Source organism: Cydia amplana, chromosome 14 (assembly GCF_948474715.1).
Source record: "Cydia amplana chromosome 14, ilCydAmpl1.1, whole genome shotgun sequence".
Classification (NCBI taxonomy): Eukaryota; Metazoa; Arthropoda; class Insecta; order Lepidoptera; family Tortricidae; genus Cydia; species Cydia amplana.
This window is the reverse complement of record NC_086082.1, coordinates 4,182,200-4,208,584: the sequence shown is the minus strand read 5'-3', so window position 1 is coordinate 4,208,584 and position 26,385 is coordinate 4,182,200. Positions and strand designations below refer to the sequence as shown.

Here is a 26,385-nt window from a genome sequence, read left to right as displayed (position 1 = left end):
ATAAGTCATGGTTTTGTTTACATAATGAACAATTATTGCTAGAATCATTATTATTTAATGATGTTGGAATGCTATCAGACGAATGATTATTTTCAGCGATAACGTTTACTCTGTCCCTACCACCATTTGGCCGGGAAATTTGAGCTCGTCGAGTTGTCGTGGTTGTTGCACGGGTCTAAATTTGAACGCGTCGTTACTGCGCACGTCGACGCGGAGGACAACGACGGCGCCGCCGACGACGACTCCGACGACGACGACGAGCAAGTGCCATCGACGTCTGGCGTGATCGCGCCCGCGGCCCCCAGCCTACCCGAAGCGTCCGTTGCAGCTCCACTGCCTGACGACTCGGAACACGATATTCTGACGCATGCGACCTCTTCATCGCCCGAACTGCCTTCCGTACGGCCGTTGTTAAAAGTAGTTGCCGTCACCGTGTCCGGACCATCTGGTAGCGTTGACACATTCGCGTTATTGGACGATGGGTCCTCAGGAACGTATATTGATTCCAAAATTTCTTCTCGAATTGGAGTGAAGACCTGCGATAGGCTAATTCACGTAGATTGCGTACTTGGCTTGAGCAAGGACGTTAAAGTGCAGTATGTCAATTTTAATATACAGGGTCGTCATTCAACCGAAGTTCACTCTATTACAAAGGCTAGATCGATTAACGGTTTAGATGCTGCGCGGCAGTGTGCGCATCAAGATAGTGTGCGCAAATACCCTTACTTAGCTGACATAGCCGGTCAATTTTGCTACGGGGACATAAAGCCCATGCTGATTATAGGACTTGACAATTGGCATTTGTCATTTGCTACAGACGTGCGCAAAGGAACCAAGACACAACCTGCAGCTATTTTAACAGCTCTTGGCTGGGTTTTGTTTGGTTGCGGTTGCAGCAAGACTAAACGAGTTGACGTTGTCAACCATATCACAGTAAGCAAGCCTGACTCCGATAGCGATCGTTTTACTCTAGAACAGCTTATTAGGGAGCAATTTAAGATCGATTCAATTGGTATATCGAAAAAAGAGGCCCGCAATGCTGACGATGAGCGTGCCATACAAGTACTAGAGAGCACGGCTCACCGTCTGCCAGTTGGCCGTTTTGAAGTAGGATTACTATGGAAGGCTGATAATCTGGATATTCCTGACAGTTACAAGTTAGCACTGTCCAGATTCCTCAGCTTAGAAAAGAAAATGAGTAAAGATCCTCGCTATGCTGAACGTTATCGTCGCAATATTCATGACATGTTAACCAAAGAATACGCTGAACAATGTTCTTCCAGCCCTGCTTCTGGACGTCCTGTTTGGTACCTTCCTCATTTTGGCGTGGTTAACCCAAATAAACCCAATAAGTTGCGAACGGTACACGACGCAGCTGCGAAATCTTACGGCGTGTCATTAAACTCTTTGTTATTGACTGGCCCTGATCTTTTGCAACCTTTGTTAGGTATTCTAATGCGTTTTCGTGAGGGTGCCGTCGCTTTAAACGCTGACATTCGTGAAATGTTTCGGCAGATCAAAATTATTGAAAAAGATAGAGACGCGCAAAGATTTCTGTGGCGAGATACCCCTGGTGATCTGATTAAAACGTATCGCATGTCATCCATGATTTTTGGCGCCGCGTCGAGCCCATTTACAGCCATACACATAAAAAACAAAAATGCTTTAGAATGGCAGGAAACTTACCCTGACGCGGCTCGAGTAATCATCGACGACCATTACATGGACGATTGCATCACTAGCTTAGACGACGTCGGCAAAGCTGCCAAGCTGGCAGCTGATATTTACACCGTACATGCTCACGCTGGTTTCGAGATGCGCGGCTGGACGTCGAATAATCCTAGTGCGCTTTCGTTGTTACCTAAAGAATCTTTGCTCGAGGTGCCTCACTTTACTAATGTTGACGTAGAATTAGGTCGCCTGGCTACGCCCGTTCGCACGCTAGGTCTTATCTGGCAACCCGCTAACGACCTGATTGGTTTTAATACTGGCATTAGGAATGATACCGTGTTGCCGGAGAAGCTAACAAAGCGAGAGGTTCTAGTGCACGTAATGAGAATTTATGATCCGCTTGGAATCCTTGCACCAATCGTCGTTCGTGGTCGTATTATGTTTCAAGACGCTTGGCGCAAGGGTTTGAACTGGGACCAAGAGCTCTCTCAATGTGACAGCGCCGCGTGGAAGTTATGGTTTCAAGACCTGATCTCCACTTCCAGTTTACAGATACCACGCCGCTATAACTTGAGCGGTCTCGAGGTAGTAGAGTGCGAATTACATGTGTTTTCGGATGCTAGTGAGTCCGCCTTTGCTGCTGTGGCCTATTGGCGCTTTCTATATGTGAATGGTGATGTAAGGCTCTCCCTTATCTGCAGTAAAGTCCGCGTGTCTCCAATTAGACCTGTCTCTATTCCTCGTTTAGAACTTCAGGGTGCTCTAATGGCCGCGCGCCTTGCCACATCGATATGCGAAGCTCATCGACTGAAGCCAATGAGACGCGTTTTCTGGTGCGACTCAATGACTGCACTGGGTTGGCTTCGTAGTGATGCGCGCACCCTTAAACCCTTTGTATCTCATAGAGTTGGCGAGATACTGGAGCTTACCAACATCAGCGAGTGGCATTGGATACCGAGCGACCTAAACGTAGCCGATGATGCTACACGTGCCAAACGTTTTGTGCTCTCTCCAGAATCTCGCTGGATCTCTGGGCCTACCTTTCTCCTTTCCTCGGACTGGCCCGCTGAACCGCAAATTGATGTCAGCGGATTGGGCCGCGAAGAGTATAAAAACATCATTCATCTTATCACCGAGACTGATCTGCCCGCACCAATCTCTGCGGATCCAAGTCGATTCAGCTCATGGCTGAGAATGGTGCGAGCAACGGCAAAGGCGCATCAATTCATATCATTATTGCGAATGCGTAGTATGAGCAGACGAGGCGTAAACTTCGACCTTCCTCGTCTTGAAGGACTCTTATGTACCTTCCACCCAACTTGCACATCCTCTCCTGGTACCTCTAATCCCCCTAATATCCCACCAAGAATAACCGCGACTGATTTACGTCTAGCCGAGTGCCATATTTTGCGGCAAAGCCAACTGGATTCCTTCAAAGAGGATATTTTGCGGATAAAGAACCGAGACCCGTTGCCACGAAGCAGCCGCCTTTTCAAACTGTCCCCCTTCATAGATGACAAAGATCAACTTCGAATGTGCAGTCGTATAGTTGCAGCAACAGGCGTCCATGACGAAGTTAGACGACCGCTGATTTTAGACGGAAAACATCCAGCAGTACGCCTCCTAATAGCCAGATATCATCAAAAAGCTGGCCATGCTAACAAAGAAAAGGTCTTGAACGAGCTACACCAAAGATTTTGGATTTTAGGCCTTAGAAATGCTGTCCGTGTAGTGGCCCATGCCTGCCAGTTTTGCAAACTTCACCGTGCCAGAACGTTTCAACCACCGATGGGAGATCTACCGGAGTCTCGCTTGGCTCATCATCAGAGGCCGTTCTCTTTCGTCGGCCTGGACTACTTTGGACCCATACTTGTTTCGGTCGGTCGAAGAAGGGAGAAGCGCTACGTTGCCCTATTTACGTGCCTCGTCATCCGCGCCGTACATCTTGAAGTGGTACACAGTTTATCGACGGATGCGGCCATAATGTGTCTACGCCGTTTTATTTCTCGTCGAGGAACACCACAAGAGATCTGGTCAGACCACGGAACAGCCTTTGTTGGGGCAAACAGGGAGTTACGAGCTCTTTACGGCGACTCTGTTGAAGATTTTGCCGCCAACGAATCTATCAATTGGCGTTTCATTCCTCCCGCAGCACCTTTTATGGGTGGAGCGTGGGAGCGGTTAGTTCGCAGCGTTAAAGAAGCTTTAAAAGTGACCCTTAGAGAACAGGCTCCTTCAGACGAAGTTTTAAGAACACTGTTGGCGGAGGCTGAAGCCCTAGTGAACACAAGACCACTAACCCATGTGTCACTCGATGCCGACGCTGATGAGGCTCTAACACCGGCCCATTTTATACTTACATCTCCATCTGGGCGCCCATTTCCCGCTACCCTCACCGAGGCCGATCTTCTTAGTCGAAACCAGTGGCGCAGAGCAGTCAGGCTAGCTGACCATTTCTGGCAGCGCTGGGTCAAGGAATACCTGCCCTGCTTGTCACCACGTGTAGGAGGAGGGTCACCGCCTAATGTTGCAGTGGGTGATGTTGTGATCATTTGTGATTGCAACCTTCCTAGAGGCTCGTGGCCCAAGGGTCGCGTGACCGCCGTATACCCCGGCAGAGACGGGATCGTTAGAGTGGCGGATGTTGCTACCGCCGCTGGAATCTTACGTCGACCCCTAAAGAAGCTCGCGAAAGTCCTTGTCTCTACTTAAAAAAAGGGGAGAATGTGCAAGATAGCACAACCTTTTTGTATAAATTTACCTTTTTTATTATGTTTATGGTTTTGATACTTTTTTTTTGTCTATTTTTATTTGTCAGAATACATTTTGTTTTCTCCTTACCAGTGCCTATTATTATACAGTCGTTAATAAAATTAGGTTTAAAAAAAAAAATAGTAAATTTCAAATTACAAACAATTTATTTACGTTTGAATTTCTAGTAATATCCAATTCAATTAACAGATTTAATTTTATAGTTGATAATATAATTGATCGTCACATTAAATTGCTTCTTTTTATGTCAAAAACGTTTTAATTTTATTTGGTAATTTTTATATATTTTCAAAGTTTAACATGTTTATTATATTTTGCTGGGCTCTCCATAGTTATATTTTATGTCAAGTAAAAGAATTAGTATTGTAGTTTTTTCTATCACAAGTTGGTATAGTATTTTGAATTTTGACTTTGTAGTATATTGCATTTTTGGTATTTTCAAATGGGTAATAGAGTCATAAAAACAATAGTAGTTTTTTATAATAGATGTATTGATCGTATGTTTGCTAACAGTAAATTTTCATAAAAAGATTACAGATCATTAAAACTTCTTTGATTTCAATTATTTTATTAGCGGAAGTTTTGTTAGATTTTCAGGGGTGTGTGAAAGTGAGCAAGGAGGTGCATAACTATGACGAATGTTTGATGAACAAAAAAAATATATATGCAGGACCCTGGGAAGATAGCAAGACTATAATCAAAACGCTTTTTTGACATTCTGACTGGAACATTACACTATACAAGGGAGGTAACACGGTAGTTTGGTGTTAGGTTAGGCTCGCTAAAAAAAAAAAGAGCATATTTGCAGATTTATAAACTGCCGCCGTGTTATTTCTACACTACACACAACATCAGAATAGAAACCCACATACCCATCGTTAATGTGACGTCATAGTGCTTTCTTCATATGGAAAAGCATAATGCGAGATGAGCTTAAAAAATGTTTAAAGATGAAGTGTATTATTTAGCTCATTTCGAATCAGGTTAATGATTAGTTGTGCTTTTTTATTGGTTAGTACTATTTAGTTGTTCAATTATATACAAAATAATGTTTATAATTAATACATTTTGGCACTTCATTGTAGAAGCTAAGGGTTAAGCAGAGCTTAATCTTTTATTTTAACGTCCCGTTAATGATGTACATGCTCCAGACTAGGAAAGGCTTTTTGGGGATATAAGTCATGAGTTACGGTGTTGGATTTAAATCTTTTAAAAAAGAAAAGCCCGTCGAGTGGCATCTCCATATGTTGCTTGGCAGAAGAGGGAAGCGACTCGTCGAGTGGCATTATATGCTGCTTGGCAGAAGGTTCAATCTTGTCTTACGAAGGGATACGTTCAGTTCCTTTCTTGGTCGTCAAAATGCAGACTTAAGTCGGAAACGTGCGTATGTATCATTCGGATCGATAGAAGGATCACAACTTCTATTCTCTTGTTGAGGCAGGATTAACTGGTTGCGCTTTTAATTGTTTATTTTTAACATGACTGAACTTGTTAACTTATACTCTCAGAAGTGTTCATTCCTCTGTTTGGTTTAAACACACACTACACACAGCCGCAACAAAAAAAAAAGGCACACACAGAAGGGAAGAATGTTAAAAAGGTTCCTTATTAGAGTTTAATTGCATTATTTTCGTTACGATTAATTTTCTTATTTTGGTTTTGTTCGAAAATTTACTTTCGCAAATATATTGTTAATATATTTAAGCTACAGCAAATTTTGGGAGGTGATTGTAACATGCCAGAATCTATCTATCATGTTATCATTATATGTAAACATAGTATTATTTTATTTTTAAATCGGCTAAATTTAATTCTTGTTTCTCACGGTAATTGGAACAGCTATTTTTCGTCTCATATCTTAAATAAGCCGAAGTGACTGAAATTCTAGATAAAGTTTGAAGGGCCTGGTGATTTATAGTAAACAAATTTATTAAGATACTTGTTTATAAAATAATTTGAACTTTATTTCAATGTCATAAAGCTTTTGCATTGTAAAACATTGCCCAAAAATTAAATTGGTTCTCTTAGCTCAAGTACTAGTTTCAAATTTCGACTAACACTTCGCACGTCATCATAAAAATGAATGAGATATGTTTGTTTTGGTTAAAATATTCTATGCAAAACTGAACCATATTATAAAGAATTAAGAAAGGGCGGAGCTCTACAATAAATGGCTCATATAGAAAAACAAAGACGATTAGAATAGAACGGCCATATGCGGGTTGGGCTTGCGTTCCGGGGTTCCGTACATTGCGCGGTTTTTGGCAATCTATTTTTTATATTAAACGTGAGTGAAATATCTAAACTATTTATCCTAAAATTATAAAAAGGAATATATTTGAAATTCTTACAATGAGCTCTTTCATTTGATATACAGCGCGATATAGTTTGAAGAACTTTATTTTTAGATTTTCTCATTTATTCCCCAAGAACGGCATCCATATTTAAAATTCATTTGTTTACAATGCATGTCCTACTTTGAGTCACAAGTGCTAAATTTGAACTTAAATAATCCAGTAATTTCGGAGAAGGTAGATTATGACAGACAGATAGACAGACGCACGGGTGGTCCTATGGGGTTTCCGTTTTTACCTTTTGAGATACGAACCCTAAAACAAACTGAGGTGTCAATCCATAGCCGTCATAATAATATTTTAAACCACACCCATTAAGTAGGTCAAGTTGGACCTTATTTTAATTAGTAAATAAGGTTTAATTTGCATGCGATTATGAAGTTCAGCATTGGTTTGAGGTATACCAATGAGGGCAAAGGAACTGGGAATAGCGGGGAAGCGTCATGGCATGGTAGGGATGTTTATAAGGAATTGCACAAGCATTTTCTTGGCCTTCAGCAGTCCGTTGGAACTGGTTCAATAGTGTAGGTGGTTAGGTTAATCTAGGTTACCTATGTTGTGTCCTGGCCTGGACTTTGCTAGAATCTTATGATGCTGGTAGAGTTTGGGTTGGAGCATGATATAACGTAACTTGTTGTGGGGTTTTATTTTATAGTTTTAGAAAAGTTCATTTAATTTGTGTTAATTTTTGAGGGTTTTATTGTTTATTGGTTTGTGGATTAGACAAGCGCTAGTATTTTAAATTTGTACTAAGTGAAGTCTAAACTATTGATCAATAGACTTAATAAGATTATAAAGTTTGTGTTGTTCATAGTGCCTTTCATAGTGAATTTAAATTATTTTATTTGTTTATTGATTTGTGCTCAGACAAGCGCTAATGTATGTATTATATATTAGTGAAGTTTAGGTTACAAATCAATAGTACTAAAGGTTTTAAAGTCATGTTTAGTTTTCAGTGCAATTTATTAATTTGTGATTTAATTGTGTTTAATATATTTAGTGTTTTGACTAGGATTATTTTAGTGATATTTAACATTAAAATGATCTTGGTTAGAGGACTTTATATATTAATTTAAAGTAGTTTTGTGATATATTTCATAGCTTTCTTATATAAATTATGGGGTAGACAGAACAAGTTCCAATTCAGCGCAGTGCTGGGTGGTTGGAGAAATAGGGCGGGTAACCAAACGGTGTCAACTACAGCCCTAGTTCACTAATTGCGGATTTTTGATAAATACCAGGTGGGACCTGGCAGTTCCTGCGTTTATTAAGACAGGTTTTACCCCTGGAATCTGGACGATTTGGGTTGTCAACTAGACTTCTTAAAAAAGCCAGGTTCTAGTCCAAATATCCCGTATCTATATATTTATATATTCACTTTTATATTACCCTTTTCCGGCTATATATCCGCTGTCCCAACCCCCTGTGTGGATATATTGGCCAGCACACGAGGAATAGGATCTAGACTAAATCGAGCTTCCTCACTCGTCTTAGTTAGCTGTAGACTAGAGATTACTCATTGCACATCGAGTAATTACGCGAGTAAATTAAATGTGTATCCCGGGATACTAGTTTGCAAATATATCGGTAGAGTAGTTGGTTAGTTTAGCTGTTAGGGCTAGGTTTTATATTTGTTTGGCTTAGGGAATTTTAAGTTTAATCTAGGGTTATTAAATTTTAATAAAGCCATCAGATATTTACTAGTAGGTAGCTAGGTTCCCCTTCGATACATTTGATATGGCTATTTTTATTGTATATTACGATTATAATTATGGGTTTATGGGTTAATTTCAAAATAGCTATAGCTAGGATGTAGTGTGGGGTTAGGGATTATTAGGATTTTATTACATATACTTATTTATGACTTATTGACAAACTTGACATATTTACTTATGACTTTAAATATATCTTGGTCCTTTGCAACGCTACTGGTAGAAATATATTGTGGGAAAAACTAAAGTTAATAACCACAATATACTGTAGTATTGTAGAGTCACTTTGCTTATGAAAGAAATATTTATTTTGCCTGTCCCTTGGCAGTCTGTATGCCGATTTCATTCTGTTTTCTACAGATCTGTAATTTTCACACTTGGCCTTAAAAATACAAGGTCATATTATTATTGAAATATATCAATGAGTGGTTTGTCTGGGCTAGGTCGAGGCAGATGCAAGACCGTAGTTTATTTTGGTCCGAAAGTGTGATTCAGAATGACTACAACAACGGTCTGGATAATATCATTTCATTGTATACTAAAATATGTTTACTACAAAATTACAGTATTCTGGGGATTTAGAGTGGATCAAATATAGCTGCTCTACTACCAGTATTTTGTTATGTTAAATTGTCCCTTTGATTTCCTCTCAATGTTGACGAAAAATGTCACAAAATAATGACTTGGTCAAATGGTGAAGTAGGCCAGTCATTATAAAAGATGTTCCTTCTGGACCACAAAATAGTTCCTTCCGAACTGGGGCGGGGATTCTGACCTGCAACTGGATGATGATCACGGGTGTCGCGGAGGCGGAGCGACATCTATACCCCAAAAACAAAAATGTTTGTAATTGTGACATTTATTAGAATTCATTCTGACATTGACCAACTGACTATTACATTTGACAGACTTTACTTACTTTGACATACTTTACTGACAATTTTACTATGACATTTCTCGGACATACTTAATTATGACATTTTACTATTGACTTTTTGTTTACATCATATTACAGACTTAGTCAGACTAAGTCTAACATTACTAAAACTTGCAATAATCTTTTTTACAACTCGGACATATATTTTATTCAGACATAATTTACGGTTTAATAATTATTTGACATTATTAGGATTCATAACTCTTTCCTTATATGCGAAAAGGATTTCGGTTACTATTAGCGGTTACGACGAAGGGTTCTACATAAACACTAGACGATCATTTGGCCAATTTACTGATCCAATTCAAGATATTAACTTATTTAATTAGCTTTTTAGGTTATTTACATTACTTTTATCTTTATTAATAAAGGTATTTACGGATTGCGGTATTTTAAAGGGTTTTAGAATTTTAGATTTTCTTATTGGAATTTTTAGTGTTTTAGGCTAGTCTAGGTCTAGCTAGGTAGGGTAAAGTAGGGTTAGTTGAGTAGAGAGGTGGGAGAGTGTCACAAATGTAATGTTCAGTCAGGTCACGTATTTGAACATGTGTGTTTTTATTACCTTATTACTATAATCTGTATTGATATGTTATCACTATTCTAAGTTTAGCAGCCTATTTATGGTATTATACTGTGTGTCTTACCTGGGTTAGCTTACGGGGAATTTGGAGACTATTCAAAACACAAGAAATTTACCTACCCAAAACATTAAATATTTTTGATAAATAAATTTTGCTTAGTAGGTATGCTCAGGACAAAAAAGTTGTTTAATTAAAGTTTAATTCTTCGAGTTTTTTTTAGTTAATAAAATTGAAAAATGAAGCAATATGTCATTTGTCAAATCTGTTTGAAAACAATATTAAAATACATCACCGAGCCTCATCATCATCACAAATTTGCGTCAACCCACCATCTACTTTCCGATCACCTCTTACATATCATTCATATCAACGACGTTAGGGCCAAATTCGACGTGGTTTTTGAACAGATCGTGACATCGCAAACAGACATACCGGGTAACGCGGATCAACACCATCTTCCTCGCGTTGTCCCGGCTTTTTGCCACAGCTCATGGGAGCCTGGGGTCCGCCTGGCAACTTATCCCAGGAATTGGCGTAGGCACTTTTTATGAAAGCGACTGCCATCTGACCTTCCAATCCACAGACGGTAAAACTAGGCCCTTATTGGGATTAGTCCGGTCTCCTCACGATGTTTTCCTTCACCGAAAAGCGACTGGTAAATATCAAATGATATTTCGTACACAAGTTCCGAAAAACTCACATTAGTACGAGCCGGGGTTTGAAGTTTGAACCCGCGACCTCCGGATTGCAAGTCACACGCTCTTACCGCTAGGCCACCACCAGCGCTTCACCGGGTAACGCGGATGTTACGAATAATATTATGCTCGATCAAGTTTTCTGGGAACAGTTCGATCGTATCGTATCTCAATTATCGTTTTGTGAAATGATCTATCACTGGTCGTCATATCATATATCATTAAAACAAGTCAAATCTACGACCATATCCAAAACGATTGATTCTTTAAAATGTGTGCCTATTATGCAGGATCCACCTGCCAATAATGTTTCTTCGTCATGAATTCGATTCTCAATAAATGCTCATTTTAACGTACAAATCAGGACAACGATATTACACACATATCTTTACCGGTTGAAAACCAAAAGACATCGAATTACCATCCTTATATCTTAAGGAACAAGGCACATATGTGTTTTTAAAGGTGTGTTTTTAAGTTGGTGAATTGATAACAGAGACGAATAACCATCGATTCTGGAAAAGCCGAAACGGAATTAAAATTTCAAATAGCGCTGTTGGCAACGGTTTTTGTAAAAAATGGACCAAACAAGTGGGGGACCTGGTTTTAGGGGTCGCGGGATCCACGAGGCAGCGGTAGAAACTTGCCGCACTGAAATAATTTCGGTCAATCACATTAATTTTTCGGTGAACGTAGGTACTGAACGTGGAAATCTAGTGGAAGTTCATCAGCTCCGAAAGCATTATTTATTTGCTTAAATCAGCGTTAAATCATAAACTGAGATAGAGTAGTGATTATGTTATGTCTTGACAAGACCTACCTGGAGTTATGGAGTACTTATACCTACCTATGCCGGCAATCACCCATTGACGCAGAAATCGCGACACTCGCGCGACAATCGGTGTGTTTTCTTTGGAACAACATTTTTTTCGCGGTTTTCTTTATCTGTGTGGTTATAATTTTGTTTAGTCTGTTTTTCCAGACTTAACAAAATTAAGTTAAATGCGTAGGTAAACAAGCCGTGTATTTAATGAGTAAACAAGCTATTTTTTACTAAGAGGGAGCCCCATAAAACTGCTTAAATTTTCGTGGATTTATATTAATAAAATGCATATATTCGAGAAAAAAAAATAGAGTACTTACACCCTTAATATTATCTGTAAATATTTTTTTTAGATAGTGTTTTGTTTCTGGAAACGCGGCGCTATCGGTATACACTTTGTTTCCAGGTGTGTTATTGTTCTAGTCGAGATATGATCTGTAAATATTAGTTACTTATAGGAGATACAAAAGTGAAGACCCGTTAACCCAGTGTCAAATTTTAGGTACTGGTGTCCATTATAACTTCAGGTTTAACCGGTTAACCCCGGGTTAGTGGGATGGTGCAAGTGGAGCTGAGGTTAAATAATTATATCGATATATGGAGTTTTTGCGCTTTGAAAGGAAAGGGCAAGTAATTTTGGTTTACGAAGATTTCGCCATATCGAGGTTTGAATTATCGAGGTCCCACTGTATAACTAATAAAATGTATTAACATTTATTTATTAAAATTTATTAATATTTTAACGACAGACATAATTCTTATCTACCTGGACCTACCTGGACTACCAATTTACAAAATTATTTCAATTTGTCATCTGACCTAATGATAGTTTACCCTAAGTCTTAATTAATGATGATCTTGCCGACCTCAATGATACAGCTACAGATGCATATTTTAATGATCATTATTTTGTTCGCTCAACTGGAGTAAACGACGTTTTAAATACAGTTGCAACAAAGTTGCAATACATTCACATTAATTTAAATTGAGTGTAATGGTGTAGAATGAATTGCTTTACCTGTAGGGGAGAGTGGGGTACTGTGGATCATGGGCCACAGTAGATTTTTTGCAATAACTTACGTTTCGCTTTGACATAAAAAACGCATCGAAATCGGTCCATCCGTTTGAGAGCTACTATGCCACAGACACATAGAGTCGTCACAGACAGACATTTGCGTCAAACGTATATATGTCGCAGTAAGATAGATAAAGCCGTTATATAGTTATAACCCTAGGGATATAATTATATGTCGTAACATAGTTATACGAAAGCGATTCATTACTATCTTACTAGGAATATAACTATAATACGTCTTTAGTTTAGTGATATAGTTATATTACTGGATTTTAGTGAAATAATTATAGGTAGGAGTGCGGCGGTACGGCGGAGGTATCTAGTTATATCGCTAGGGATATAGTTATATGCCGTATAGTACGTATTATAATCATATTCCCAGTAAGATAGTAATATCTTACTAGGAATATGATTATAATACGGTATTTGACTAAACTAATGTGGTTAAATGGTTATAAATCTGCCAGGGAATCAATGAAAACAGTAAGTATATTCGTTTTTATTTTTATTACAAAATCAACTTTGTTGGTTGCAATTAGTTGTAATACTTTTTAGCAATATTACGTAAAAGTACAGGTCGATTCACGAAAGCTGGCGCGAGATTTCTACTGAGTGACAGCTATCTTCATAGAAATTCTGTCAAATCTCGCGCCAGCTTTCGTGAATCGATCGCAATGACTCATAAACCCTTAAAAATAACAGCATGATAATCTTTAATAGAAAAAAAGCGGCCAAGTGCGAGTCGGACTCGCCCATGAAGGGTTCCGTATTTAGGCGATTTATGACTATTAAAAAAAAACTACTTGCTAGATCTCGTTCAAACCAATTTTCGGTGGAAGTTTACATGGTAATGTACATCATATATTTTTTTTAGTTTTATCATTCTCTTATTTTAGAAGTTAGGGGGGGGGGACACACATTTTACCACTTTGGAAGTGTCTCTCGCGCAAACTATTCAGTTTAGAAAAAAATGATATTAGAAACCTCAATATCATTTTTGAAGACCTATCCATAGATACCCCACACGTATGGGTTTGATGAAAAAACATTTTTTGAGTTTCAGTTCGAAGTATGGGGAACCCCAAAAATTTATTGTTTTTTTTTCTATTTTTGTGTGAAAATCTTAATGCGGTTCACAGAATACATCTACTTACCAAGTTTCAACAGTATAGTTCTTATAGTTTCGGAGAAAAGTGGCTGTGACATACGGACGGACAGACAGACGGACAGACAGACAGACAGACAGACAGACAGACAGACATGACGAATCTATAAGGGTTCCGTTTTTTGCCATTTGGCTACGGAACCCTAAAAACCGACTTCTCTAACTACTAGCCTAACCCACTTAACGGTGCTTATACTTTATTTGGTAATATGTATACATTTTATGGTAATCATAGTGGTTGATTTAGTTTAGGTATCATAGTGGTTTTCCGGGTCAAGGTCCGGGTCTGGGTCCGAGTCCGAGTACGGGTCCGAGTCCGGAGTCCGGGGCCCAATCCAAGTCAAAATCGAAATTGAAAATCACAAAACGTGTACTATGCGTCGTTGAGTAGTTCTGTTCTGATCATCATCAGCAGTTCCACTTCATCAAATGCCACAGTTTTTAATGTAAATGCTTGATTTTCTGATGAAAATATATAATATTCTATACGGATGCCTTTAAGATTTGAGAAGTTCCCTCGATTCCTCATGGATACCATGTTCAGGACTTGAGATTGACATAAATGTGCCTAAAAACCTAACTTGCTTAACAAACATAACGAAAAGGACAAATCGCCAAATGCGAGCTATGCGTCGTTGAAGAGTTCCGTTATGATCATCATCAGCAGTTCCACTTCATCAAATGCGACAGTTTTTAATGAAAATGCTCGATTTTCTGACGAAAATACAAAAATCTCTATACGCATGCCTTTAAGATTGGAGGAGTTCCCTCGATTCCTCGTGGATCCCATCATCAGAACTCGAGCTTGACAAAATAGTGGCTTAAAAACTTAACTTGCTTAACAAACATAACGAAGAGGACAAACGTGAACTATGCGTCGTTGAAGAGTTCTGTTCTGATCATCATCAGCAGTTCCACTTCATCAAATGTCACTTTTTTGAATGTATATGCTTGATTTGTTGATAAAAATACAAAAATCACTATATGTGTGCCTTTAAGATTTGAGGAGTTCCCTCGATTCCTCATGGATCTCATCATCAGAACTGGGTTTTGACAAAAACGGGACCAATCTGTATGCATATACATACAATCAAAAAACTAATTTTCAGAATCGGTCCAGTAATGACGGAGATATGGAGTAACAAACATAAAAAAAAAAAAAAAAAAAACATACAACCGAATTGATAACCTCCTCCTTTTAGATTTGGAAGTCGGTTAAAAATATAATATTAAGATACATCAAATCCATTCCAAGATACATAGAATCTGCTTGTGGCAGCGACTAGCGAGCGACGTGCGGGGAAGCCCCCGCCGCCGACTCCGCCGCACCCCCGCACTACACTGCTACAATTACTTATTACTATCTTACTAGGAATATGATTATAATACGTACTATACGGCAATACTCATCCGACTATCGATGCGAAGAGACGTGTTGAAATTATAATTAAATAATATACAAATTAAAATCGTGTGCAATATGCATTGACCTCGATATTGAAAAACTGTGTCATGCGACGTTCTTTGCTTGTGTAGTGCAAGTAGTTATGACGTCAAAGTGTTTAAACAACTTTATTCATTATGAGTGCTAATAACAGCCCGTTTGGCAGAAGTTCCAAAATTCAGCGTTCCCCGCCATCAACACCAGTGCCACCGAATACCGGAAATGAAAATGCACAACCAACGAGCGCAAACGACCTCGATCCGGTCCCAACATCAGAGATTCAGAACTGGATGAGCACCATAGATAAATCTCTTAGTGAAATCTGCAGCATATCGACGGAAGGCAAATTAAACTCCGACCAAAAACTCAGGATCCACAATCTTTGCCGAAAGGTTTCCCACGGTTCCGCAAACTTGGCAGTTCTTTACCAAGGCCTTAAAGCAAAGGCACTCGTTAACCACTGTACTCTTCAGACGCTTCAAGAAAAACAAGACCTATCAGACAGTTTCCGAGCCCTCAAGGACAGTATCGATACTAACACTAACAGACCGGCCACACACGCACTTTCTTTTGCGGATATGGTAAAAACCAGTAACAAAAACGAAATTCGTCCTAATAATTTGAGCTCAGTCGCAATTTATCCTAAAGATCAGACGAAGTCAAGCGAGGAGACGAAAAACCTAGTACAAAAAATTATTAATCCTGAAGAAATGAAACTGCACGTAAGAGCGCTGCGTAAAGTAAAAAATGGCGGTGTAATCATCAGCACTGACACTAAGGACGACATAGAAAAATTGAAATTGACATTTAAAAACACATCCCCGAATTTCACCATCGATGAACCCTTCAAGCGCAGACCCAGAGTCGTAATAGTAGGCGTACCATCGGCTCTACGGGAACAAGAGGTCTACAGTTGTCTATACGAACAGAATATAGCCGACAAGTTTCAAGACCTAACTCGAGAAAATTTCTTAGCGTCTATCAAATTAAGCCATAAGTCGGGTAAGAAAGATGCAGAGACCTGTAACTACGTGATAGAAGTTCCAGCCTATATACGACGAGCCCTCATATCTCAGAACCGAGCCTTCATCAACTGGTCATCGTGTCCTGTCAGAGACTTCACAACTGTTACAAGGTGCTTCAAGTGCCATTTTTACGGCCATGCTGCCAAAACATGCAAACAACCAGAATTCACCTGTGGACATTGCAGTAATCCTGGGCACTCGGACAAGGATTGTGTGCTTAAAGAAGAATATCCCAAATGCGCATCATGCAGTCTCTTCAAAAAACCCAATGCTCATATAACTGGGGACCCTGACTGTCCCGTCAGGAAAATGGCCGAACGACGTTACATCAACTCTATTGATTATGGGGAGGGCTAAAATATGCTCTAAGTACATGCTAAAACATTATTTGTTCTAGTTGGTTTGTAGTTATTATCATTTGCGATCGACGTATAGATGGATAATGTTTTTCATACTTAAGTAATTAATGATTGTATTAAATTGTCATCAATAAGTGCTTTATTTACTAACCAATAGGTACCTTATGTTTAATTTGCCCTACTAACCGTAAACCTATCAAATGTAATTCATACCTCGTAAGTAACTATTTTTAAGGTAAACTAATAACAATGCAATAATAAAATAAACACGATCGCCCTACTTTATAAATTGTATACTATAGACACTGACACAGCAATACTTGGTTACAAAGTGTAAGATATCTCAATACCTATTTATGTCTCTTGTTCATGATTTTAATTTGCTATATTGATCATTAAAGTATATTATCTCTTTGCCTGAGATACAGGATTATATTCCTAGTTCAGGCGCACGTAACAATGTACGTAATATGTAAAAATTCACGCATAATGTAACATTAGCAATAAGGTTTTCTTAATAAATTATTCTTATTCTTAACTATATCCCTAGGGATATAACTAGACGTCCGCCGCACTCCTACCTACATTTACTATCTTACTAGGAATATGATTATAATACGTACTATACGGCATATAACTATATCCCTAGGGATATAACTATACCTCCGCCGCACCGTCGCACCTACCTGCAATTATTTCACTAAACTGAATCCAGTAATATAACTATATCACTAAACTAAAGACGTATTATAGTTATATTCCTAGTAAGATAGTAATGAATCGCTTTCGTATTTAACTATGTTACGACATATAATTATATCCCTAGGGTTATAACTATATAACGGCTTTATCTATCTTACTGCGACATATATATGTCTAACACCCCTCTTTTTGCGTCGGGGGTTAATAAAAGACATATTACTGACTGTAAAAACAATTATAGTACGATCAATGTGGCTAATTCCGTCATAGGGACTATGCCGTCCATTAACGTTTTTCTCTAACAACAAAAAAAATTGATAAATTCATCGACAAAGCAACGATTGCTTTTAGTTTCAGCAATCAAAAACAATTGTTTTTTTTCCTATGATTGATAAACAAAGAAACATACGCTCGTGGACGGAATAGTCCCTATGACGGAATTAGGCACATAATTACCTTACCTATCAAAAATACTAACGTTTTTAAACCGCATAGTAAAGTGTAACGTTGTAAGTAAGTAATATTAATTATGGGTGTACTCGTACGAACCTACACTACTTTGCAATTTTCGCCGATTTTATTTTATTAAAAAAAATATCTAGACCTTATCTATTTATTCGCCATTAGCTTATCGGCAAAGATAAAACGTATTAACTGACACGTATTGACTATATAAGGGTAAGCGAGAAAGCAATAAATGTAGCGATAAAAAAGACAATCATAGGCAAACAAACACGTACTTACTACTTACAGAGATTTAATTTTATAAGAACTCTTTATGTCGGGATGCAAAGATGGCCGATGCTAATATTTATCTTAATGCGCGGGCGCAATAAAACAACACGTTGGTTAGTGATGGGACATTCAGAGCGTGGGAATATTGCCATATTCGGTAATGTTGGTGGCCATAAAAATAAAATTTATTTATTTTTAGTTTGTACTAAAAATAAGTACAAATGGCGAACTTAATCTCTTAAGTCATTCTCTACCAGTCAACCATAGGAAAAAACATAAATTCTCGATTTCTACGTGCACCAGTGAGAAAAAATGTAATTAAGGCTTTCTTTTCTTTATATATATTATAATTTTTAACTTTATAATTAACGCTCATATGCCTGTCGACGATGTAATTGCGCTGAATGCCGCCAAAAAATATTTTTGTGTATAGGTCTAGGACAGCGCGTATGCAAATGTATGGACATAGGTATTTCGTAAATTTCACCTGTAAACTGTGTATTTTTCGTACTTATAATTTTTCTTGCACCTTTATTACTGCTTGTTCTCTGTTTGGCCCAAGGGTTAACTGGTAGATAATGCCTTCTGGCATTAAGTTCGTCTTGTGTACATTTGTTTTACTGTGCAATAAAGTTTAAATAAAATAAATAAATGCCTAATACCGCATCGGCAACATTCCCGCGGACATTGCCGGAAATGGGTAACACAGGCGGCCCAGCACTAGCGTTGCGTGAGACGATTTAATGGTATTTCGAATGGCTATCGGATGTCGGAGGCTGTAGCCAATATTAAATTAATTCCGGAGCAGATAATAGCGCAGGCATCTTAGGTAAATGTGCGTTTTTGTCCAGAATTCAGTGCGCTTACTCGCTACGTGTGAAGTTTGTGGAGGAGTTGGTAATAGCGACGGAATATACTGAGTGCTTCCTGTAACAGGAGCAATAAATTAAACTTATGGCTGTACTCCTCAAACTGACCAACATTTGTTCAGCAACTTTAAAAAAATATGAATCCTTTAGACTTCCTCTTTTTCATACAAAATAAATATTGCCTTCAGTGTACGCTGGCATCAGTGTGTTTGACGTTGCTTGTCACGCTTTAAACATAACAAAATTTGCAATACATTGCGTCTTAGAATAAATTTTAAAGTGTAACCTACCTAATAAAAATCAACACATGAGTTATTTTCAAAAGTTGCTGAACAAATGTTGGTCAGTTTGAGGAGTACAGCCTACAGTTTAATTTATTGCTCCTGTTACAGAAAGCACCCTGTATACCTGAGCGTTTCTTTTATTTTTTGCCATTTTTATATATTTTGACCTTTTTAGCCACTTTTGTGTTATTTCTACTCAGAATTACGAGCTCTTTCGATCCTAATGGGATAAAAAAATATCCCAGAGTTTTTTTTCCTATTGTGTTACCATTTCCCTTGGAGGATATAATCAAACGGAGACGCCATGTCTGTAATTTTCTGTACAAAACAGTCTGCCGATTTTTGCGGGGGAGGGGAACGTCAAATGTATGCGTAACGTAAAAATAGCCATGTCAGATAAACGTCAGTCCATACATTGTGTATGACCGTTGGCCGCCTATTTTCGACAGAGGGGAAAGCCTGTTAATGGCTACTCCGTTTAGTTGTATCCTCCTAGCCATTTCCCCATATACTTTGTATGGCGGTATCAAAAACGAAAGTATGAAAACAATACGGAAATTTTAGGATACTTTTTTTCTCCTATAAGGATGAAAAGGGCTCGCGATCCTGAATAGAACATCTAGAAATAACACAAAAGTGGCAAAAAAGGTCACAATATATAAAAATGGCAAAAAATCTCAGAAACGTTTACTTATAGACGTAGCTCTTAGTACATTTTTGACTTCAAGGATTAATTTGCTAGTTGGGTAAGCAGCAGCTTTGAATGTTACCGCTATTAAAAAAGTTGTGATTGGTAAAAGCTTTGATTGGCTAAAATTCAATTCAATTCACCAATTCATCACCATAATTAATTTGTATGTACCTACTCATGTTCCTTTTCATATTGGTGAGCAATAATATTTGTATTGTATTGTATTCTATTATTAAACTAAATTTTTGTATTGTATTGTACCTATTATATAATTAAATAATATTATATAATTAGCATATACGTATTGTGTTTATTTTTATACAGTTAATAATCAACGGATACAAAACGTAAGCTCTTGGACCCTAATCGAGTTAGAGACCCCACGCCCTAAGCGTCTCATGTGAGTCATGCTCGTAAAACTTAATGACACGCCGATCGCTCGCGACGCGAACGAAACGCAATTTTTGCGATCCGCGCCTTCGACGCTATATAAGTTTTAGGGGGGGTTTCCGACGGGGCGATTGTCGTGCGGCTATTTAGTCGCCAGACTGATACTAGGCCATCTGGAAGGCTTGAATATTAATGTAATATATAAATCATTTACAGAGCCCGGAATTCTCGTAGCATTTTTGAGCTGTCATAGGGACTTCTCGTTTATCGACTTCCGATTATACATATGTATATCTCTTAAAAAGAGTCTGCCGAGGGAAAAATAAAAATATCATTTTGTGCGGTGACTGGAATATTGATATGATTAAATGTAACACTCAAAGTAGAGAGTTGAAAAGTATTCTAAGTAACTACAACATAATTAATTACATTACAAAACCAACGAGAAAGACATCATGCATTGACATAATAGCTAGCAATATTCAGAAGGGAATACCTGGTATACACACACTTGGCTTATCTGACCATGATACTGGTCAAACGTTATCGTGTAGTCTTAGCATAAAAAACAACTTTTATAAAAAACCTTTAGTGTGGTATGAAAAGAAAAGAGACTACAGTGATGAAAACATTCAGAAATTTATAAACGCTATTGCTTCGCTTTCGTTCTCCGAGGTCTATGAAAACAATACCACAAATGCGGCCTTCAATGCGTTTCACGACTTATTCATGTTATTCTATAACCTCTGCTTCCCATTTGTCCGAATCAAGCATGTAAGTAAACCCACTGGGAACGCGTGGATAACAAAGGGACTTAAAAAATGTTGCATTAAAAAAAGAATTTTATATTGCAAGTATCAATATTCCAATTCTAATAAAAAAGAAAATCTTAGCCGCTACAAACAATACTGCAAAATTCTTAAAAAATGTATGAATGCAGCACAACAAGCAATTAACCTCAAAAAAATTCGAAATGCCAAAAACGTGTGCAAGACTTCATGGAGCATTATAAAAAAAACTTGTAGCTCCGCCGCAGAACCTTTTGAAATAAAAGAAATTACTCATAACAATATTACATACAACAACCCCTTAGAAATTGCAAAACAATTTAACCAATACCTAATAAAATTAACAAACAACAGTATTAAACACACTTGTAACGTAACATCCTTAATTGATCAAAACAGGCATACTATATTTTTCTTACCTGATGATCACTATGAGATTTTTAAAGCTATAAGGAACCTTAAAAATACCCAGTCTACGGGCTACGACGGCATCAATGCAAAACTCCTGAAATTAACTGCGAATATTATATCATTACCATTATATCATATTATAAATTTGTCATACGCAGAAGGGGTATTTCCGGATAGGCTCAAGATTTCTGTAGTGAAACCGCTATTTAAAAAGGGCGATAAATGTGACATGGCAAACTATCGTCCTATCACTTTAATCCCTGTCCTATCCAAAGTTTTTGAACGATTAGTATTTAGGAAAATAATCGACTTTCTAGCCAAGCATAATTTAATAACCCCTCAGCAATACGGTTTCCAAAAGAATAAATCAACAACACATGCCTGTTTCGAGCTAATACGAAACGTTACTTTAGGTTTAAATGACAAAGCAGCTGTAGTAGCACTTATGCTGGATATGAGTAAGGCGTTTGACTTCGTGTGCCATGAGTCCTTACTTGCAAAATTATATAAATTCGGCATAAGGGGACAAGCATATCTGTGGTTGGAAAGCTACCTCAATGGACGGCAACAATGTGTTGAAGTTACGAAAATGGTGAATAATCACAAGGAGTCATATAATTCACCCTATGTGGTAAATAAATGCGGCGTGCCACAGGGCAGCATACTGGGGCCGATATTGTTTCTATTATATATTAACGATTTACCTAGAGCCACACATAATGATACGATACTCTTCGCAGATGATACAACTATCATAATTAAAGAGACGAATGGTGGTTCTCTATGTCATAATATTGCACAGACGCTAACAAATATTACTAAATGGTTAGATGATAATAATCTTAATGTAAATCTAAAAAAAACACAGCTAATCCAATTTCAAACTTATAAAAGTAAATCATTTGATGTAACTACCGACTTTAATAGCGTGCAACTTAAGGAAACTGATGCTGCAGTTTTCTTAGGTATACATATTGATAAATACTGCAATTGGAAAGCTCATATCAACTACTTATGTAATAAGCTAGATCGTTTTGTTTATGTTTTGTATCGTTTGCGTTCTATTGTCTCTGAAGCGGCAGCAACCGCAGCCTTTCACGGCTATGTATCATCACAAATTCGATACGGGTTAATAATATGGGGCAACTCTACCGAGGCCGATAGAGTTTTCAAAGCGCAAAAAAGATGTGTGAGATCATTATGCGGGGCCCACTACTTAGATAGCTGCAAGCCATTATTTAAAAGAAAAAAAATTCTGCCTTTACCATCCTTGTACGTGTTCGAAATGTGTAAATTTGTTAAAAATAATATAGGTTTGTTTAAAAAAAAGGGCAACGATAAACGGCACAAATACGACCTAGAGATACCGACGCATCAAAGGCTTAAGCTGTTCCAAAATAACTGCTATTGTATGGCTGTAAATTTGTATAATTCTATTCCTGTTGCTATAAGGACACTAGAAGGAAAGGCTTTTCGGAAAAATTTGTATAGTTTACTATTGGAACATTGTTTTTATAACTTAAATGATATAATACAACATTTTAAAATTAATAATTTTAGATAGGATTTAGTTAAGTAGGAATTTGATATTGATACACATTAACATTTGTTTTTTTCCGTAAATTTTCTTTTATTGGAAATTTAATTTATACATAATACTATGAATGCTGAAATTTCAGCCGGACATGTGAATAACTGTACAGTTTACTGTCGAAAAATTGATAATGACATTAATGATTTAAATTTAATACAACTATTTATAATTAACAATATTGAGATAATTTAGTTCAGTAATTTGACATTGGTACACATTGTCATTTTTTTTTCTCTTCAACATGATTCTATACTGCTTATTTAATATTTGTAATTTAATTTTGTAATAAATATTTGAATGCTGAAATTGCAGCCAGACATGTAAAGAACTGAATTTGTATATATTGACATCTTATGTATAACTCGTGTTTTATCAAATAAACGATTATCTTATCTTATCTTATCTTAAATACAGAATACAATATGTAAAATATGATTACGAGTAAAAGTAAACAACATGCAGTCTTATCGCGAATGAGCGATCTCTTCGAGATAACCTTTGGATACCAACTTTAGGAAATTATAAATAGGAATTAAAATAATAATATTTTATTGTTTCTTATTTAATTACATATTGTATTCTATATTTATCGATATACATTATGTATAATCGGAGGTTGATAAACGAGAAGTCCCTATGACAGCTCAAAAATGCTACGAGAATTCCGGGCTCTGCAAATAAGTATGAAATCAAATTCAGATAATCTTAATAAAAGAGTCCAGTATATGTACAGCATTTTGAAACCTGTAAATATCATATTAATACACCGAAAATCATGCAGAGTCAATTATTGCAATTTCAATCCTGCAGGTACATTCGTAAAGCGCGCCATTATTTTTCAGTTTTCTTCTTTTAGCGTAGATTATTTGATAAACGGCATCCTTATAGCAAATATAACGACAAGATCACTCTTAAGTTTACGATGTTGTGTTTCACTAAAGTCGCGGCAACGGAACCATACGCTAACTAAATTATCCTGTAATTATTTTAAACGTTTTAACTTAATATTTAAGGCGAAACAGCGGATGTATATTTTTATCGTTATTGCAACTTGTATTATAATATAATAGACCTTAAGTTACGGAAGGTGTAAGATTTAACGGTAATATGATTATAATTAATGGACCAATTTGCTTGTCAGCTGCCTGGCTTGATTGGGTTGCCATATAATAAGCGAAAAAAGGTACTTTATAACATATTAATCAGCGTCATTTTTATTAAAATTGCCCGTCGTCGAGTCTGAGTTTTTTTTTTATATTATACGGTTAGCTTTATTGCTCAGACAATTTACGCTCCATAGTTGATATGGTAAACGCTTGGACGATGTTACAAAACGGAGACGCCTTGTCTGTAATTTTTTGTACAGAACAGTCTGCCGATTTTTGCGGGGGAGGGGCACGTCAAATGTATAGGTAATGTAAAAATAGCCATGTCAGATAAACGTCAGTCCATACATTGTGTATGACCATTGGCCGCCTATTTTCGACAGAAGGGAACGCCTGTTAATGGCTACTCCGTTTGGTTATATTCTCTAAGGGTAAACGTATCTCAGGTCCTCGCATTTTGGTACGGTCACGGAATTTACTTTCAGTACTATTTCGTATCTTGTCTTGTCACAGTCACAGTGACAATAGTATGAGGTCTCTAGCGACTTTCATATTGATTATCACTGTGACCATGTACGAAATGGTATGGAAATTAAATTATTTGTCCTGTATTAAAAAAAAAGCTCTAATTTGTAATTTGAGTTCCTAAATATGACAATTAGGTCCCTAGCTGCATGTTCAAGATATCTAGAATAAGCTTGTCTATTTAATAAAGTTGTTTTTATTTACCTACTCCAAATATATAGGCATCGGAAATTACGTTTAAAGTTAGGATGACTCACGCTAGAACGGTCCGGGATCGGTCCCAGGCGCCAAATACTTCATTTTCTCTGACGGGTGATCGGTGGTCACGTCAGTCATCGTCACTGAAGTGTCTGACGCCTCGGCCCGAACCCGGACCATTCTCATTCCAGCGTGAGTTATCCTTTTTTCGGGTTATTTGTACGACTACCACGAGTTGACATTTGAAATAAATTTACCAACTGTGGATCTTAAATGTACAATAGGTGACAATATAGTTGGGTGACAGAATAAATAATAGTACTAGGTACAGAAGACTCACTCTCTAACAAAACACGTTTGTTAAGATCAGCACAGATATGGCCGCTAGGTGGCGACAGCGCCACGCGCGGCTTATGGCTAGCCACCAAAATTGGTGTGGAACGGATGTACTTTTAGCTACTTACCTGTAGCAAAGCGACGAAATCGCGGAGTGAGCCACGCCTGACCCTAAGTAGTTGGGAGGTTTTACAGTGCTAAAATCATTATTAAATCAAAAGCAGATCCGTAAAGTTCGAATGCGTCTATCTGCACGCGATTCACCCCGCGTGTAAAGAAGCGCAGGCGCCTTCAATTTGCTGCCTTTTGCGCGCACCGCCAGTTATTACTCACCAACTTAAACAAAACCTACAACATACAACTTTGAACTATATCCCCTTGACATATGATCCATGTAGATTGCTTGATAACTTGGCAAATTATAACGAGGTGGATGTAAAGTTGAAATGACTACTTGTGCCGATCTTCGTGTGTTTTATCGCTTAGTTGAAATGGTATGGGTGTAGAAATTAAACATTTAAAGTGTGCGAGTGTTAAGGCGAATTTACTGTACGGTTTTGTGAGTTTATTTGCGTAAGGTCAATGTGCCTAATTCCGTCAAAGGGGCTATTCCGTCCACTAGCGTTTTTTCTCGATCAACGAACAAAATTGATAATTTCATCGACAAAGCAGCGATTGTTTTTAGTTTCAGCAATCAAAAGCAGATGGCTTTTTGCCTACGATTGAAAATGAAAGAAATATACGCTCGTGGACGGAATAGACCCTATGACGGAATTATCCACGTTGACCTTAAATAGGGGTTGTAAAGCACTAAGCTTAGAAATAAAAGAATCATTTATGTCGTAAATGGTCAGGCCAAACTTCTCATAAAGCCATGGAGTGTTTTTTTAAAGATATAGAAAGCAAACGAAGAGACAAATCCCCTGATGGTAAGCAATTACCATCGCCCATGGCACCTGAAACACCATAAATAAGGGTTGGGGTCAAGGCCCGGACGCCGGCTCCGGGCCGGGGCCGGGCCGGAGCGTAAGTTATTCTTAAGCCATAAGCCAAATCCCTTAGAACACAAAAAACATGGGGAAACTTCTCGGTATTAATTTACATCTTTTATTTAATTAATAATCTATGAAGGATTTATTAATA

General features: G+C 37.6%; 1 protein-coding gene across 1 annotated transcript; it reads left to right on the top strand.

The window, feature by feature from the left end:
- The first annotated feature begins 82 nt into the window (after nt 1–82).
- LOC134654323 (uncharacterized) lies at nt 83–4,383 on the top strand. The gene is made up of 2 exons (XM_063509787.1): nt 83–103; nt 145–4,383. Exons 1-2 carry the CDS (start codon nt 83–85, stop codon nt 4,381–4,383), a joined length of 4,260 nt encoding a protein of 1,419 aa, XP_063365857.1.
- Nucleotides 4,384–26,385: the final 22,002 nt, after the last annotated feature.

Coding starts and splice junctions, on each gene's coding strand:
- LOC134654323 (XM_063509787.1), top strand. CDS start 83: ATGATTATTTTCAGCGATAAC. Junction 104..144: donor TGATTATTTTCAGCGATAAC/GTTTACTCTGTC, acceptor GGGAAATTTGAG/CTCGTCGAGTTGTCGTGGTT.